A 16,133-nucleotide genomic window follows, 5' to 3' on the forward strand; every position below is an offset into this window, starting at 1 on the left:
GTCGAAAATACGCAGAACCATGGTGATTGCCAATCAACTAAGTGGAGAGTGTTTTCGTTTCGACTGTGAAATTCCCTACCGGGAATTCAAATTTTTCGTACAGAGCGCCAATTTATTGACAGATCGAAGTTATGAAACACCATGGTTACTTCATCACGTAGCTGAAATGCATTTGATTTTAAGGCAGGCTGATATCACACCACCAGTAATTCATTGACTGGCGCCTCTGAATGTCTTGTAAAAGCGGAGATGTAAATAGTGGGCGGTTCACCCTTTCCGCAATGAAACTGAATTAGCGCAATCTAAATGTTCGTTGCAAAATTTTTATTCGTGATCGATATATGTAAGCGTTATACTTTCTTTCCTGATACACACGTTGCGAGACTACCGACTACATTATATCAATGAATAAATTGTAACTCGTAAACTTAAATTATTGTTTTCTAAAATATAATGGATTTTACTAGAAAACAAGTATTTGCCCCTGGAAGGACGTTTTCCTCACTCCGTTCGACTTACAGAACCCAGCCAGAACCAGAACCAGCTGTTGATGGAGAGATAGTGATCTCTCACACGATGTAAGTAACAATTATAGGACAGATCTTACGGCCCAACTAATATGAATGATAGCTTGAACAATTTCTTCTCTTTACAGGCAACTCAAAAAAGAGTTGTTGTGTGTAAAGTACACACCAGCATCTGAATATATAGCTGCTGGATTTAATGATGGTCAGATAGGCATTTTTAGCTCACACCAAGGGAAGAAATATTTCCTCACAGATGATGATATAAGACAATCTGGTTCCCCAATTACAGATCTTAAACACCGACTTTATCAAGACACAGGAAATAGAAGAACAATCACTGCCACTTGTAAGAATCAAACAGTATGTTACAAGTAATGGTAAAAAAAAATCTGTTTTCAACGAACAATTTGTAAAGCTAATATTTGAAGTCAGCAAGATAGTCTGAGGAATACATAATAACTATGAACCCATCTTATTGTTTGGTATATACATCCAGTTAAAATGAGATATTTATAAGAGTTTTTAGTGTTACAGGAAGTATTGCATTTTGATAATTTTGTAAAGGACATTCTTCAGAAACTGAAACGCGTCACTGTTATCATCTATGAGACAAGCAAGACTTAGCTTTTAAATTGACTCAAGTTCCATTGCTTTACACTTGTAGAATGTAAGTAATAAGTACAAAAAGAGCATTTTGGCCAAGTTGCTAATACTATTTGTGTCAACAATTCATAGATGTAGATGGACGTGTTAAATGTTGGGACTACAACAAGAACGATTGCATTTACACAATTCCAGAGCACAGAATTACACTTGGCCTAGCATATCATCACAGCAAACCAAAATTTGTTACTGTTGGTGATGATGCAAAAGTATTTTTATATGATGAAGAAACAAAAAAACAAGAAATGTTTTTCCAGGCCAGGTTAGTACATCAGAAATTTCTGTGAATATTTTTAGTGAAAAATTGGATTTTTTGCTGTAAAAATTATGTATAAAAATTAATGTAAAGCCAAGTAAGCAGTGTGCTTGTTGTATGTGGCAATAGTTATGTTACTATTATTTTATTTAAAAGCATTTTCCCAAATATTAGGCACAAACATTGTTAAGTATCTCTATTTGTAATCACACATTGTAGCAATGGAAAATCAGAAAACATTTCTTTATTATCCATTCAGTCATAGGTTTTCTCAGAATCTTTCTGGATATAGAACAAGTAAAGAAGCACACGACTAAAGCAGCTCTAATAATCATATCCAAATGCTAAATGCTACAGCAATTATTATTAGTAGTAGTTGACTTGCTTTTTTTTTTTTTTTTTTTTTTTTTTTTTTTTTTTTTTTTTTTTTTTTTTTTTTTTGTAGTTAAATAGATCATTACCATAATTGGGACAGACAAACTCCTCTGCTACAAAGAAATATAATTATGCCAGTTCAGACAAACAATATAGAATCAGCGAAGTGTAATTTATCAATTATCAGTACTCTTATCTTGTTCTTCCTTTTTTTACGATCATTCTGAATATGCACCATGCATCTTAAAAACTACACCACCTCCTTTAAACTTCCGAGAAAACAAATCCGTTGCTGAATATGGATAGGGTCTAATGTCTTGCCAACATCATGTTTGTTACACTTGGAGCAGTAACTCTGTTGAAGAGTTAATGAGCGAGAACAAAGTGCAGCTTTGTTGGTATAGGAATAGTTCAACCCTATACGACATTATAGTTCAAAAATGTCGGCAATTTTTTCCTGCGTGCTCCAAAGAGATTGATCAGTGAGAGAAAACTGAACAAAATATGTCTAATGAACTTGTGTCCAGAAATGCGGGGTTTGCATGCTAGAGACCATTGGTTCAGTCATACTATGTTTCAGAGACTGTAGTCTAATATTCGCTGTGTTAGACCACAGTTACAGTATGCATGGTTCCCTCCTAGAGGGTGGTACTGTTCCTCATAAGTCCTGCCCTAGCGCCCTCTCCACGGTAGTAATTGGTAAAGTTGTGTCCAATTCACTTCTCTTGCTGACACTCAGTTTGTAGTGGATGTGATACAGCATTGCACACAATGGTTCTATATTTTAATCGAGAGCTTGCCGACATGATGTTTACTTACAGAAAGGCAAATGGCAATGAGTGACAGGCAGCATGGTTGTATCAGGAGACCTATCCCCACTGAGAATAACCACAGCATTCAATATTTGCAACAGTGTTTCACTGTTTGTCTGAGACAGGATCGTTACAGGAAGCAGGAACTCATGAAAGATGTACCCAAAATGTTTGGTCACCAGACTTGGAGGAAAATGTGATTCACCTACTTCTACGTGATTACTGTGCTATTCACAATAAAGTACCTGGCAGAGGGTTCAATGAACCACCTTCAAGCTGTCTCTCTACCATTCCACTCTCGAACGGTGCACTGGAAAAACGAGCACTTAAATTTTTCTGTGCAAGCCCTGATTTCTCTTATTTTATCATGATGATCATTTCTACCTATGTAGGTGGGTGCCAACAGAATGTTTTTGCAATCGGAGGAGAAAACTGGTGATTGAAATTTCATGAGAAGATCCCGTCACAACGAAAAACATCTTTGTTTTAATGATTGCCACTCCAATTCACTTGTTCCGCCAGTGCACTAACACTCCAGAACAGGGCAGACAAGCACAGTGAAGGCAGTCTCGTTAGTAGACCTGTTGCACCTTTTCTGCCAATGAATTGCAGTCTTTGGTTTGCTCTACCCACAGCATTATCTATTGATCATTCCAATTTGAGTTATTTGTAATTGTAATCCCTAAGTATTTAGCTGAATTTACAGCCTTAAGATTTGTGTGACGTATCGATACTGTGGAAGGCGACTGCCATGTCAGTACCAGGCAGTTGGCCTGCCAGTACAAGGTAAGTCAGACAACCATGTGGAACATTCACCGTGACAATCATTACAACCCTTATCACTTACAGCGTGTGTAGGACTTACTAACAACAGACTTTCCACATCACGAACAGTTTTGTCACCAGTTCCTTCACCAGGTAACCACAATTCCAGGATTTGTGTCATCCGTCCTATTCACAGATGAGACAGCCTTTACGTGGAGTGGTATCTTTAACTTTCATAACAGTCTTCTGTGGGATAGTATGGGGAAACCCCATCGTACAGTGACTGCGAATCATCAGCATCAGTGCCATTGGAATGTGTGGGCCAGGAGAATTGGTGACCATATCTTGAGACCAGTCTTCCTTCCATGTCACCTAAGAGGCTGGAACTATCAGCGTTTCTTGTGGGTGACTTTGCCTCCCCTGCTGGAAAAAGTGCCATTGATGATTCGAATGGTTATGTGGCTGCTGCATGATGGTGCTCCAGCCCACTTCACCATTAACATCTGGATGCATCTCAATTGCGACTTCCCTGGTCGAGGGATTGGACGAGGAGGTCCAGTTTTATGGGCTACTCATTCACTGGATCTCAACCCATGAAATTTCTGGTTATGGGGCCATCTCAAAAGCATTGTTTATGCAGAGCCTCTTCCAGATGTGGAGACACTGTAGCAGTATATTCATGCAGCCTTTGACACTGTTCAGAAGCAGCCTGGATGATGTGAATGTGTGTGAGAGAACATGCTACAGCATGTACAGGCTTGTGTTGAGGCACATGGAAACCATTTTCAACACATACTGTAACTGTGACTGCATGGCACAGTGTGTATTAGACCACAATCTCTATAAAGAAGCATGATTGAATAAATATCTCTAGCATGGAAACCATGCATTTCCAGACATGAGTTCATTAGGCCTTTTTTGTCCCGTATCCTCTCATTGATCAACCCCTAGAGAGTGTACACGGTGGAAAAAAATCAACCTGTAGAAGCAGGTGCATGAATGTAGATTAGATTTGTACCTCATTATCCCTAATAAAAATTCACAGTTTTGATCAGTGTTACATATTGTTCTGCGGTGATCTGTACTTGTATGTCACAATAAATTGTATTCTGGAGAATTTCTTTGGGAAATAGACTGATGACGTACACTCCAGTATTCTCTAATTTCACCATTAGTCTATTAGAAATTTTATTTTAGACATATTGTTACACTGTTATAGTGCTTCTACTGGTCATGTTTTATGCAACTGTTTGCTTCTTCATGCTTTAGCAAGCATTATGACCCACACAATGATGTATTAAACTATAAAATCATGAGATAGAATTGTTGGCCAATCCTTACTTAAAGGAAATGAAATTTTTATTACTGCCAACAGATACTTATGTAAAAGTAGATTTTGGAACTATTAGTTCCTTCCTTGGGGAGGAAAGAGGTGGACATAATGGGGAAGATTATAAAGGAAGGAAAAGTCTCACAGATCTCAGTAAGAGGGGATCTTCTCATCCTGGAGTCTGAGTGACCTGTCCTTCCTTCTTAAGCTCCCCAGTCTATCCCTCCCGAGGAAGAAACTAATTGTTCCAAAAGCTATGGCAGTTTTGTGTAGTTTTATATATGTGTCTATCAGCATTTGCCCAGTAATTTTGTCCCATAATTTTACAGTTTCCTCAAATTGAAATTTGTTTTTGGTACCATGGAGCAGTACTTAGATACTGTCTTCCAAAATGTAGTAATTTATTTGAGACTGACACTATTAATAAAGGAGTTTGGGAATACTTGTGGGGGGAGGAGGGTGAACAGTTGTGAACAAAAGCAAGGCTCTGGTTTTGATTCCTAGTCCACTGCATAGTTTTAATCTGCAAATAAGCTTCGTTATCAATACTTCGCAATTTTATGTCTCTGCCATGAAGAAAGTTTTATACTATCTACAGCAGAAATATTTACAGTTAACATTTTTGCCTATCAAATAGTGATAATGAGTCTTGATCTCTCTAGAATAAAACTATTTAATTTCTATATCATGATGAAAACTGCAGGGTATCCATGGAATAGTACAAACATATGCTGTGATTAACATTCACTGTAGCAGCTAAAATTACAGACAATTTTTAACTAACATTTATGTATTTTTACAGTGAGTCACCTATCTACATGGATGGACATACTTCACGTATATTTGCTGCCCGCTTCCACCCTCAGCTAAACTACGAGTTTATAACTGGAGGATGGGACAGTACAGTTCAGTTCTGGGATATGCGACAGCCACATTCTATCCGATACCTTTTTGGAGCACATGTTTGCGGTGATGGACTTGATATTAGTATAGATGGAAATGAAGTGAGCCAACACTAAGTTTGATTTTGAATACTAGTAATATTGATAGCACAAGAAAATCAAAACTTGACTGCAGGTGTCCAGAGCATTGGCAGAAGTAAAAGAACACACAATGTTTTAATCTTAGAGGCATTAACCCATCACATCGAGGAAAGAGCAAAAATTAGAAATTGTGAAGCAGACATGCAAACACTGCCGCCAGTTTCATGTGCAGATGGAGAAATTGTGAAATCAAATTAACACATCTTATTTTAAAAAATCTTCATGTATCTTCACTGCACAACATAGGAGAGAACAATGTGTTTGTTTATGAACGGGTTTCTCTATGTACCAACACTGAAGCATAGAGGTCAGGAGAAAGTGTTTGGTGAAGAAGCCAGTAATCAAGAGCACCTAGCCTACAGAATAAACACGCTTACCGAATTCCATACTGCTAAACCCATTGGTGAAGCAAACCACTCCCTGCACCTTTTTAGATTTATTTCTCTCCTCGTTTAATTAATGATTCCCTTGGCTCTGACAGATAGCACCTACAAATTCCGTAATATACTTCTTATCATTGCTCATCCAAGAGTACTCTCTTTTGTGCTGCTTTTTTAATATTTTGTAACCTTTGTACAAACACTTGATTTACTCAGTGTAATGGGAACTGTGATATCTGTTATAAACTCAACATGTTAATTGTGAAAAACAGTTTTTAGCAGTTTGGATTATAATTCCTGATGGATTAAAATACATTTTTGACATAACAAATTGGTTTTGATCAAATTATGTCCAGTTGGAACATCTGGGTTTTTACAACCTTTGTGATTTTTGTTACATGGGAATTAAGCCTTGGTCTAACATGTGTTACTGTTATAACATTTTGTCTCCCCATGCTGAACACACCATCAAAGGTTGATAAAGATGAAATTAATAGTTTTATTGTATGATAATTTGTTTTGTCTCTATTTCCCCCCACCCCCGTGGTTTTTTTTTCCATAGTAGACCATCCGACAACTAACTGGATGCCTATTTTAAGTCTTCTAAAACATATTTGTTCAAAGCAGTCATTACAATGTCTGATATCTTAGAAATTTTTGCAATCATGCTGGCATATTTATCATGATTAGTAGTTAAAGAAAATCTATGTTTTATTAGTAATGTTTGCAATATGGAATACCTAATAATTGATAAATAATTCTTGCTGTATGATTCTCAATGTATCTTCTAGATATTGACATGTTGCTGGCAGAAAGAAAATCCTTTGCAACTGTGGGATTACACTTCCGGAAAGTTAATCACCAACAGCCAACCGGACTTGCAAAATGCAATGGTAAAATATTACCTGCTAAATTAAATTGTTGCTACAATTCACAGCTATAACAATGTATTTCCTTCACCTATATGAATATACAAAATGTTAGCAATAGTGAGGAACCTTCTGGCAAAACATAAATAACTTAAGAGTAAAGCAGACCACTCACTGAATAATAGAAACATTGAGTTGTCAACAGGCACATTCCCTTTTATTTGTCCCAGTCAACAACTCATCACTTCTGCTATTTGGTGAGTAACCTCATTTACTCCTAAATTATGTGCAAAATTCAATAGCATACATTTCTGTTTTACAGGAAAATGAGAAGGTCTTTCATTTATATTGGATTTATACAGGTGTTGTTATAAATAAATAAACACGGCACAACTAGTCATCAGACTTTAATTATTTATTTACAGCATGTGCTGGAGGCTTTGTTCCACAGTCAGGGGACAGTTTTGGTTTTTAGTTCAGCAGCTTTGCTCCAGGAATGCAAAAATGTTGAAATTTCTGCAGTCCTGGGAACCCGACTGTCATGAGCTCTGCATGTGAACTTAATAAACTCACTCTTTTCAAACTGTATTGTTCCTTTCCTGTGAGGAATCCTGTAGAGCTGTAAACAACATTTTGATGGAGTGCGGTCTTCAATACACATCATAAATGAAGAATTAATGTTTACTGACTGATTACATTGTGTTTATTTATTTATAGTTTAAAAGTATAGTAGCAGCTTATGAGTTAAGCTTTATTCCACCAGAAGAAAATGTTACATATATTTATCCACTGATTAGGCAGTAAATAACAAATGAAAATACAGGTTTGCTAAATGGGATCATCAGACAATGAAAAATCCATGACACAATAATGACAATATTCTGGAAACAACAGACTGCTACTCACCATAGTGGAGATGTTGAGTTGCAGACAGGCATGACAAAGAGGCTGTTGAACAAGTAAGCTTTCATATACAGGGTGGTCAGAAATTCCCATTACAGACTTCTAGGACTAGTAGAGGGGAGTGAGTACATCGTATTTTGAATAGGAACCCATGTCCGGAAATGTCATCCAATGAAACTACAGAGCATCAAAGTTATAGGTGCGGGCATCTGTAAATGTACGTATACATGAGCTGATTCCGTAATGATGTTACAGACTTTCTAGGATGATGGAGAATGATAAATGTATTAATTTGAAGTAAGGATCCCTGTACCGGAAATGAACGAGTTGTACCTTAACAGCTATGAACTCTTGCTCAGTAGAGGAGATGTGTTTCACATCAGTGAAGATGAACGATTGGTCAGGTATGTAATTTAAAGCTCACATTTGTTGGACATATTTTCTCGTTTTTGTCCACACTACCACCAATGAAAGTTACCAGCCCTACACTCTTCGCAACACAAGAACTGGTACATGTATTCAACTGTCACAGGTATCAGAACGGATTTCGTTTATAAATTTCGACTTGTTCGTTTCTGGTACAGGGATCCTTGCTTCAAATTAATACATTTATTGTTCTCCATCATCCTAGAAAGTCTGTAACATCATCACAGAATCACCCTGTGTATACGTACATCTACAAATGCCCGTGCCTATAACTTTGACGCTCTGTAGTCTCGCTGGATGATATTTCAGGACATTGGTTCCTATTCAAAATATGATGTACTCACTCCCCTCTACAAGTCCTAGAAGTCTGTAATGGGAATTTCTGACCACTCTATAAATAAAAGGCATTCAGAAGAAGGACTTTGGGCTGAAAGCTTACTTGTTCAGCAGTCTTTTTGTTGTGCCTGTCTGTGACTCAGCATCTCCACTATATGGTGAGTAGCAATCTATCCTTTTCATAATAATGTCCTTAAATAAGATCGGAGATATTTTGATACTTTCTAAATGTTGGGTTCATAAAACTTGTTCAAAACTGAAATGTGTTACAAGGGCCAATGAAAGAACAAAAGATAGTGGTGCCAAAAGCACCCTCTGTCATGCCCTGTAAAGTGACCTGTGTAGTGTACATGTAGATAAGACGATGAATTACATGCAAAGATACTAACAGAACCGGAAATTCTGTAACAAAGAGTGGACTGGGACGGTATAAACTAAAACATGTATATCCAAGAATGCTTAGAATTTAAGTTAATGCAAGCATCATGTTATATTCAACAGTAAACACAACAGTTAGAAATAAAGCTAGTGAACTACATTACAGCACTTGCTTGCAAGCTACCAAGCACAGAGCATTGGATAAAGGCGATGACAGGAATATGCAGAAATGTGCTTCAGCACTAACAAATATTGGATCAGTTTGCCTGACAAAACAGTGATAAATCCATATAAAAACATGAGAAGGCCATTTCCTGTAGATATTCAAAATCAGTATTATGATTTTCTTGAATCAAATCTTGAAACAAGAGCCATAATTCAGAAAGAATTTTCATTCTGCAGCAGACTGGACAATTGAAACTGTACCCGATAAGGGCTTGAACCTGAGACCTTTGCCTTTTGCAGGTAAGTGCTCTCCTTGAGGCTGTGGGTAAGTCAAATCTACACAATATCCTGAGTGCTAATCCCACAAGGCATACAGGAGAACTTCTGTGAAATTTTGGAGGTAGGAAATGAGGTAATAGTAGGAGTAAGGCTGTAAGGGTGAGTCATGACTCGAACAGCTCAGTCAGCAGAGCACTTGCCCGCAAAAGGCAAAGATACCTGGTTCAAGTCCTGATCCAGTACACAGTTTTAATCTGGCAGGACATTTCAAGAGCCATAATTATTAAAATCCTCTGCATGTACAACAAAACAGTCTTTTCATCATCCATAATGTGTATTTAGATGATACTTCAGACAAACTTTTCCCCCTCATAGTGTGCATCCATGTTTCTGCCCCTATACCAAACCTGTATAATGTTACACCAGAGATGACAATGATAAAACATGTCATCAGAACACTAAGCATATTATTTGTCAATCCAGTTCAATGCTATGTAACATGACAATAGTAAGGCAAATGTTTCTTGAATCATTCACCCCTTGTGTTTCTGAGTTTACAATAATGTAGGTCATGGTAACTGGTTTTCCATACATAATTGGTGTCACCATTTGCAAAAATGCAAGTGATTAAGTTAGTGAAATATAATTATATGTGAAGATGGATCACTACTCATTAAATACAGAGACAAGGAACAGCAGACATATTCACAGACAGAGGTGCAAGGATGGGGCAACAGGTGACGACATGGCAAAGATGTGGATTGGAGAGAATGGGAAACAGGAGATGAAGGGCTAGGAAAGATGATGCCAAGATGGTTGGCACCTACACAAGGAGCTGTAAGGAGAAATACTTAGAAAGTTATAGAGGGCAAATTGAATGATATGGAAAAGAAGATATCGGGTGAGTTAGGTGAACGCAAAAACATAAATTGGAGGAATGTAAGGCTGGACAGGGACTAGCAAAAAATTAACAATATGTTGAGAAAAAAAGTCCCACATACACCATTCACAAATACTGTTGATGGCAGAAGAATCCAGAATGCATTTGTTGCCAAACAGCCACTGAAGTTGACCACATTCGTTGAGCAGTGTGCAACTCCACTGGGTGATCTTGCTGGCCCTTGGACTCGTTTCACACCACAATCCAAATGGATCCTCTCCATCACTATCAACATTTCTGATGGTTCAGTTGCGAAATATTTTACCCAGAAATCCTCTGTTCTCCCAACTACCTTGGCTTCAGTCTCTGCTCGTCCCTGTTTTCCAATTGCCTCTACCTTTTCTCCTGAAAGGTCACACTCCTGTCCCCATGCCACACTCTCTCTCTCCTAATCTATGTTTCTGCTTCATCTTACCTTACCCGTATTGTCCTTTCCTTACCTTTTTCTCTTACTTCAGGTTTCCCATCTTCCCCTGTACTATTTTACCGGTATTCCTTCAATGGTCCCTCAGTTCCTATTCCGGCAGTAACCATTTCTCCTGACAGCACCTACATATTCCACACTGGGACAATCTTTTCCAATATATCTCCCTTTCAGTTCCTGTCTCCCTAACCTATATCTTCCACATTTTCATCATCACCTATCCTAGCCGCCCCAGCTGGGTTATTGTAATGGAAGAAAATTGTGTGTGTGTGTGTGTGTGTGTGTGTGTGTGTGTGTGTGTGTGTGTGTGTGTGTGTGTTTGTGTGTGTATTTTCATCACATCCCAAATTTCCACTGATGCTCTTACTGAACAAAACTTCTACAAACTAGCAGGCAGACATGAGCAATGTGATACTAGATTCTAGAAACAAAAGATCTCTCCATCTGGCAAAAGAAAGCAAAGGATAAAAAAACAAATAAATGGGATAATTCAGAGATTGAGCAGAAAGTTGCTGAGGACTCCAAGGAAAGTGACGCATTACAGTGAAAAACGAACATCAAAACATTAACAACTTGTAAGATTTGAAAATCTGAGGCAACCTTTTGCATTCATTCACTTTGCTAAAGATATAATTTTAATAAATAAGCAGCAATCATCAATTCCTCTTTATTTGTCTGTCTGCTGGCCTTCTATACAGTGATTGATTGTCTTTTCTTATAACACTGTTCATTGAGAAATTATTTCTATAGATATCAATGTGAACACACAGAAATGAGATGATACACACGAAATAATAAGTGAAAACGATCCAAATAAAAGAAAAAAATAATGTGACATCTTCAATAATGGAAAGGGAACAATGAACTCAGGAGACTATTACTGCAAGTAAAGAGTCTGCATACACTTCAAAGATTATAATAATAATAATGATGATGATAATAATAATAATAATAATAATAATAATAATAATAATGTAGTTCTAAATAATGATATGAAACCATTTCTGTGAGTTCTCACAAGTGAAAGATGAATGATGATTATTCCAGAATCCAATATCTGCCACTAGACTAATGTAACAGCGAAGCGATATGAAGTCGGATATAACACAGTCAAAATAGGTACTCCATGGTTAATTTACATCCGATAATTTTACAGAGAGTTTATGAGACCAGGGATATCAGTTGACCTGAAGATAAATCTGTAAGCAGTGGTAATACATGAGGCTCTTGCATCAATATTTCAAAAGACAATGTGTGCAATTTGTAGAGGAAGTATTAGTTCAGGAAGTTAGATTGAAAAGGAAAATTTGGAGGAAAGATACTGTAATTACAGAGTGCTCAGTGGACTCACAAAGCATGCCTTGTTTTTCTCTCACTACTGTTTTATAATTTTGACACATTATTTCGCTCCGATCTTCAATAATCTTCAGACTTGCAAAAATATCTCTCTTTTCTATAAATTTCCCCACTCATTCTTCCTTTATTATTTAAAGAACTTATGGTTCTGAAAGTGTGATCTTCATATTTACTGTTCATGTGGTGGGAGACTGTTGCTTTCTCAGCTGATCTGCATTGTAAATAAAGTTTTTTACTGTTCCTGTTATACACTAAATAAGTTGCCTGATTTTAATACCTTAAAATTATTGAATTAACAGCTATTGACAAGGTGGGGGGAGGGGGGGGGGGAGAGGAAAAGGATCATTTCACACACACACACACACACACACACACACACACACACACACACACACACACAGAGAGAGAGAGAGAGAGAGACAGAGACAGACAGACAGAGAGAGAGAGAAAGGGGGAGTACAATTGATTCTCCTAACATAACTTTATGAAAAAATGTATAGTTAAAATGAGGATATTATGTAATTTTCTTTCATTTTAACAGCTGTACTGTGGGAAATGGATATCAAATGACTTGATAGTTTGTGGAGGATCATCCCCAAATTTACTGAGAATTGTTGATCGAAGATTGATGGTGGTACGTTTCTTTTACTTACAAATAATCCAACAATATTTCACTGAAGCTATTGATAAGCTACTTTTAGAATCTACTTAATTACCTTACAAAGGAATAACAGTAAAAATCCTAGGTAAACAATCACATGCAAGAAAATATTATAAGAATGAAACTATGCAAACTTCCTGGAGCTATTAAATATATTGTATTTTCCTCATATGTGTGCACATGTGTGTGGGAGAGGGCACTCTTAAATCTGTGGTACCCACTCACAAGATTTGTAACTATGTGTCCTTTTTTTCTTTAACATAACTCCACAAAAAGACTGAGTAACGGAGGAGAAAGTTGGGAACAAAATAAATTCTAGGCCAAAAAAAGATACTTAAAACTACATTAAATAGATGTAGGATATCAAATTCTAACACCCTAAACATGAAGCTGGAAATGCAAATGAAGAATATCAACATTGAGGTTGCAACTTTTGGAAATTCATAAATACTTTCTTCATCGGTAGGGTGTGAATGATACAAACTTCTTAAAATAAAAATATACAGGTGCCTCACTTCTGTGTTTCTTCTTTACCCTTTGGTATTTCATGTTTTTAAAGCTGCATTAGTTTAAAAGATATTCTTTCTTTATATGTGTTTTCCCATCAACCTAGCTCATATGTTTCCTTTTCAACATCTCATCTATGATTGAGATGTATTAAAATTCATTATAATACTTCTCATAACATAAGGAATAATTCCTAAAGAGAACGAATGGATGGGAGGAAATGGAAGACAAGAATTGGTGGGTGGCTATATGGGAGGGATAAGGGCTGGAGATCAGAAAGATAAATGAAACGGACAACAAACTACATACAAAAGCGGTAAGCTTAGGAAATGTGATGATAAAAAGAGAAAGAAAGAAAAGAACAGGAGACACAAGTGTGACTGGGGGAAGAGGGTAAAATAACAAGAAGAGACAGATCACGGCAGTTTCAACTAAAAACTGGTCAAATAAAAGATGGGAGTGGGCGGATAATGGAATGATTTGAGTAAATGAAAGTGGAGTTAATGGCACAGCTTGAGAAAACTACATAGTGCAATTATAAAACTTTGACTCTTATTACATGTGAAGAATGAAACAACTTCTTGCAAATGAGACCAATTCCTTCATTTTTAAATGAAATCAGTCCACTTCAGCTGTTAAAATATTATTTACTGTAATTGCAATTTTGACAAATGGTCACTGTCAAGCATTTTAAAAGCAGTCAGTCACCAAATAAAACACATGTAATTACGAAATTGACAAACACCGAAAAATAAAGATTTCAGTGCTATTTACATAGCACTGTAGCATCTTGCAGCTTTATGACATTGTGTGGGTTACAATGTCCAACGTAAGTAGCTATGAAATTTTCTTGTTTCAACATTTGTCAATTTTGTAATTATGTGTATGTTATTTGGTGACTGACAGCTTTCATACTGCTTCACAATGACCGTGTATCGAAACTGGAGTCACAATAAATAACATTTTAACTGTCTAAAGTGGAATGACTTTATTTAGTAATTTCATAAAGGCTGTGAACGCAGTCCTCATCAAGTCCTTCATATTATTGCACAAGGCTATAAGCCATACTCTAACACAGGTTTCACGATGGGTTTGTTTATAAATAATTATTCTGCAACCAATCACGATTTTCTTTTTCACAGGACGCGTTTCGGGAAATGATTCCCATTTTCAAGTTCGTTTTTTGTATTTGCTATTTCATTTCTATGTGATGATGTCGATGTGTGCGAGTCTGCTTCAATTTGTTGACTTTAAGTTTCCTTATGGTCCATTTGTGCAGAGTCTCACATACACTAAACAGAAACTCTGCACAAATGGACCATAAGGAAACTTAAAGTCAACAAAATGAAGCAGACACACACACACATCGACATCATCACATAGAAATGGCGTAACAAACACAAAAAACGAACTTGAAAATTGGAATCATTTCCCGAAATGCATCATGTGGAAAATAAAATAAAACTATGACTAGTAGCAGAAGAATTATTTGTAATCAAACCTATTGTTTTCACAGTTCCAAGCTTTCAGAACCATTTATAATGGGTCAAATCAGATTACAGGTTTCATGAGTTGTCAGAGGACAATGTTTGTTCATGGTCATTTACCGTATTTACTCGAATCTAAGCCACACTTTTTTTCCGGTTTTTGTAATCGAAAAAACCGCCTGCAGCTTAGAATCGAGTGTAAAGTAAGCGGAAGTTCTGAAAAATGTTGGTAGGTGCTGCCACAACTAACTTCTGCCGTTGAAAATATGTAGCGCTACACAGGCATGCTTTGCAGGCATAAAGATAAATACTGGTGCCAAAACCTCTGGGTCAGTAAAAAAATTTAAAAAAAGGTGGAAGACGAGCTTTTTTTCTCCGTCCCGAGTTTCGACCACTGCATTTTCATACATTATCCAACAAAGTAAATATAAATTCCATATTGTTCATCTTCGAATGTAGCAGCATTTCAATGTACTACGAAAATCCGACTGGCAAGACTGTTCATGATGTTTGTCAATATGGCCAACTCTATGTTCTGAATTTTTTCCTCCCTGTGAGAAGAGATGGTTGCTAATAGGAACTTTTTTGAATTGTGAATCACATGCAGTATTCTCTTCACCATACAAATAATACGAATATAATCATTTTGCCATGTATTCTTTCGTGTTTGCTGCTATCTCATTTAAATCCTGTCTGTCTAATAAACTACGAAACTAGTGTGAGACAACAGCAAACGCGGAAGAATATACATATCATATCATGTCATGTTTATATTCGTATGCCTAATAGTGATACAGTCAGAAATGAAGCACGGCAATTGCCTAGATTTTTAAATCTAAGATGACTCTAATTTCTGTGCAGAATGTAGTGTACAAAAGAGGCGTCTGCAAAGATTTTCAAACGGAGAAAAATTTTAGCTAAACTCTTGTTCAGAACATCATCTATCATACGCAGTCTATTATTTGGTTCTTGTTGATCATTACCAAAGAAAGCAGCAGTGTAAGCAACAACAAATAGCAGTCTCTTGTCATTGTTTCGCTAATGAGACAATTCCTCTCTTTTTTTTTTTTAATTGTAAGCGGTAGTAGGGCGCACAAAAGCAAGCCATGACACAAGCGGCGACAGGTCGTAAACACACATCATCAGAATGCGACAAACAATGCATGACACATTACAATAATGCATATTCAGCTTAGAATGACGTTAACACCCATAACAAAGAGAACGGCACTTATCAGATCAAAGAAAAAT

At 36.8% G+C, this 16,133-nt stretch overlaps 1 protein-coding gene across 1 annotated transcript; it reads left to right on the forward strand.

Annotated features, from left to right (window-relative positions):
- Positions 1-56: 56 nt before the first annotated feature.
- LOC124727030 (putative coatomer subunit alpha) lies at positions 57-12,939 on the forward strand. Its single transcript, XM_047248467.1, has 6 exons — positions 57-578; positions 656-873; positions 1,263-1,452; positions 5,531-5,732; positions 6,943-7,044; positions 12,769-12,939. The coding sequence occupies exons 1-6, from the start codon at positions 454-456 to the stop codon at positions 12,937-12,939; spliced, it is 1,008 nt and encodes a 335-aa protein (XP_047104423.1). The 5' UTR covers positions 57-453.
- The last annotated feature ends 3,194 nt before the right edge of the window (positions 12,940-16,133 follow it).

This window comes from Schistocerca piceifrons, chromosome 1 (genome assembly GCF_021461385.2).
Source record: "Schistocerca piceifrons isolate TAMUIC-IGC-003096 chromosome 1, iqSchPice1.1, whole genome shotgun sequence".
NCBI lineage: Eukaryota > Metazoa > Arthropoda > Insecta > Orthoptera > Acrididae > Schistocerca > Schistocerca piceifrons.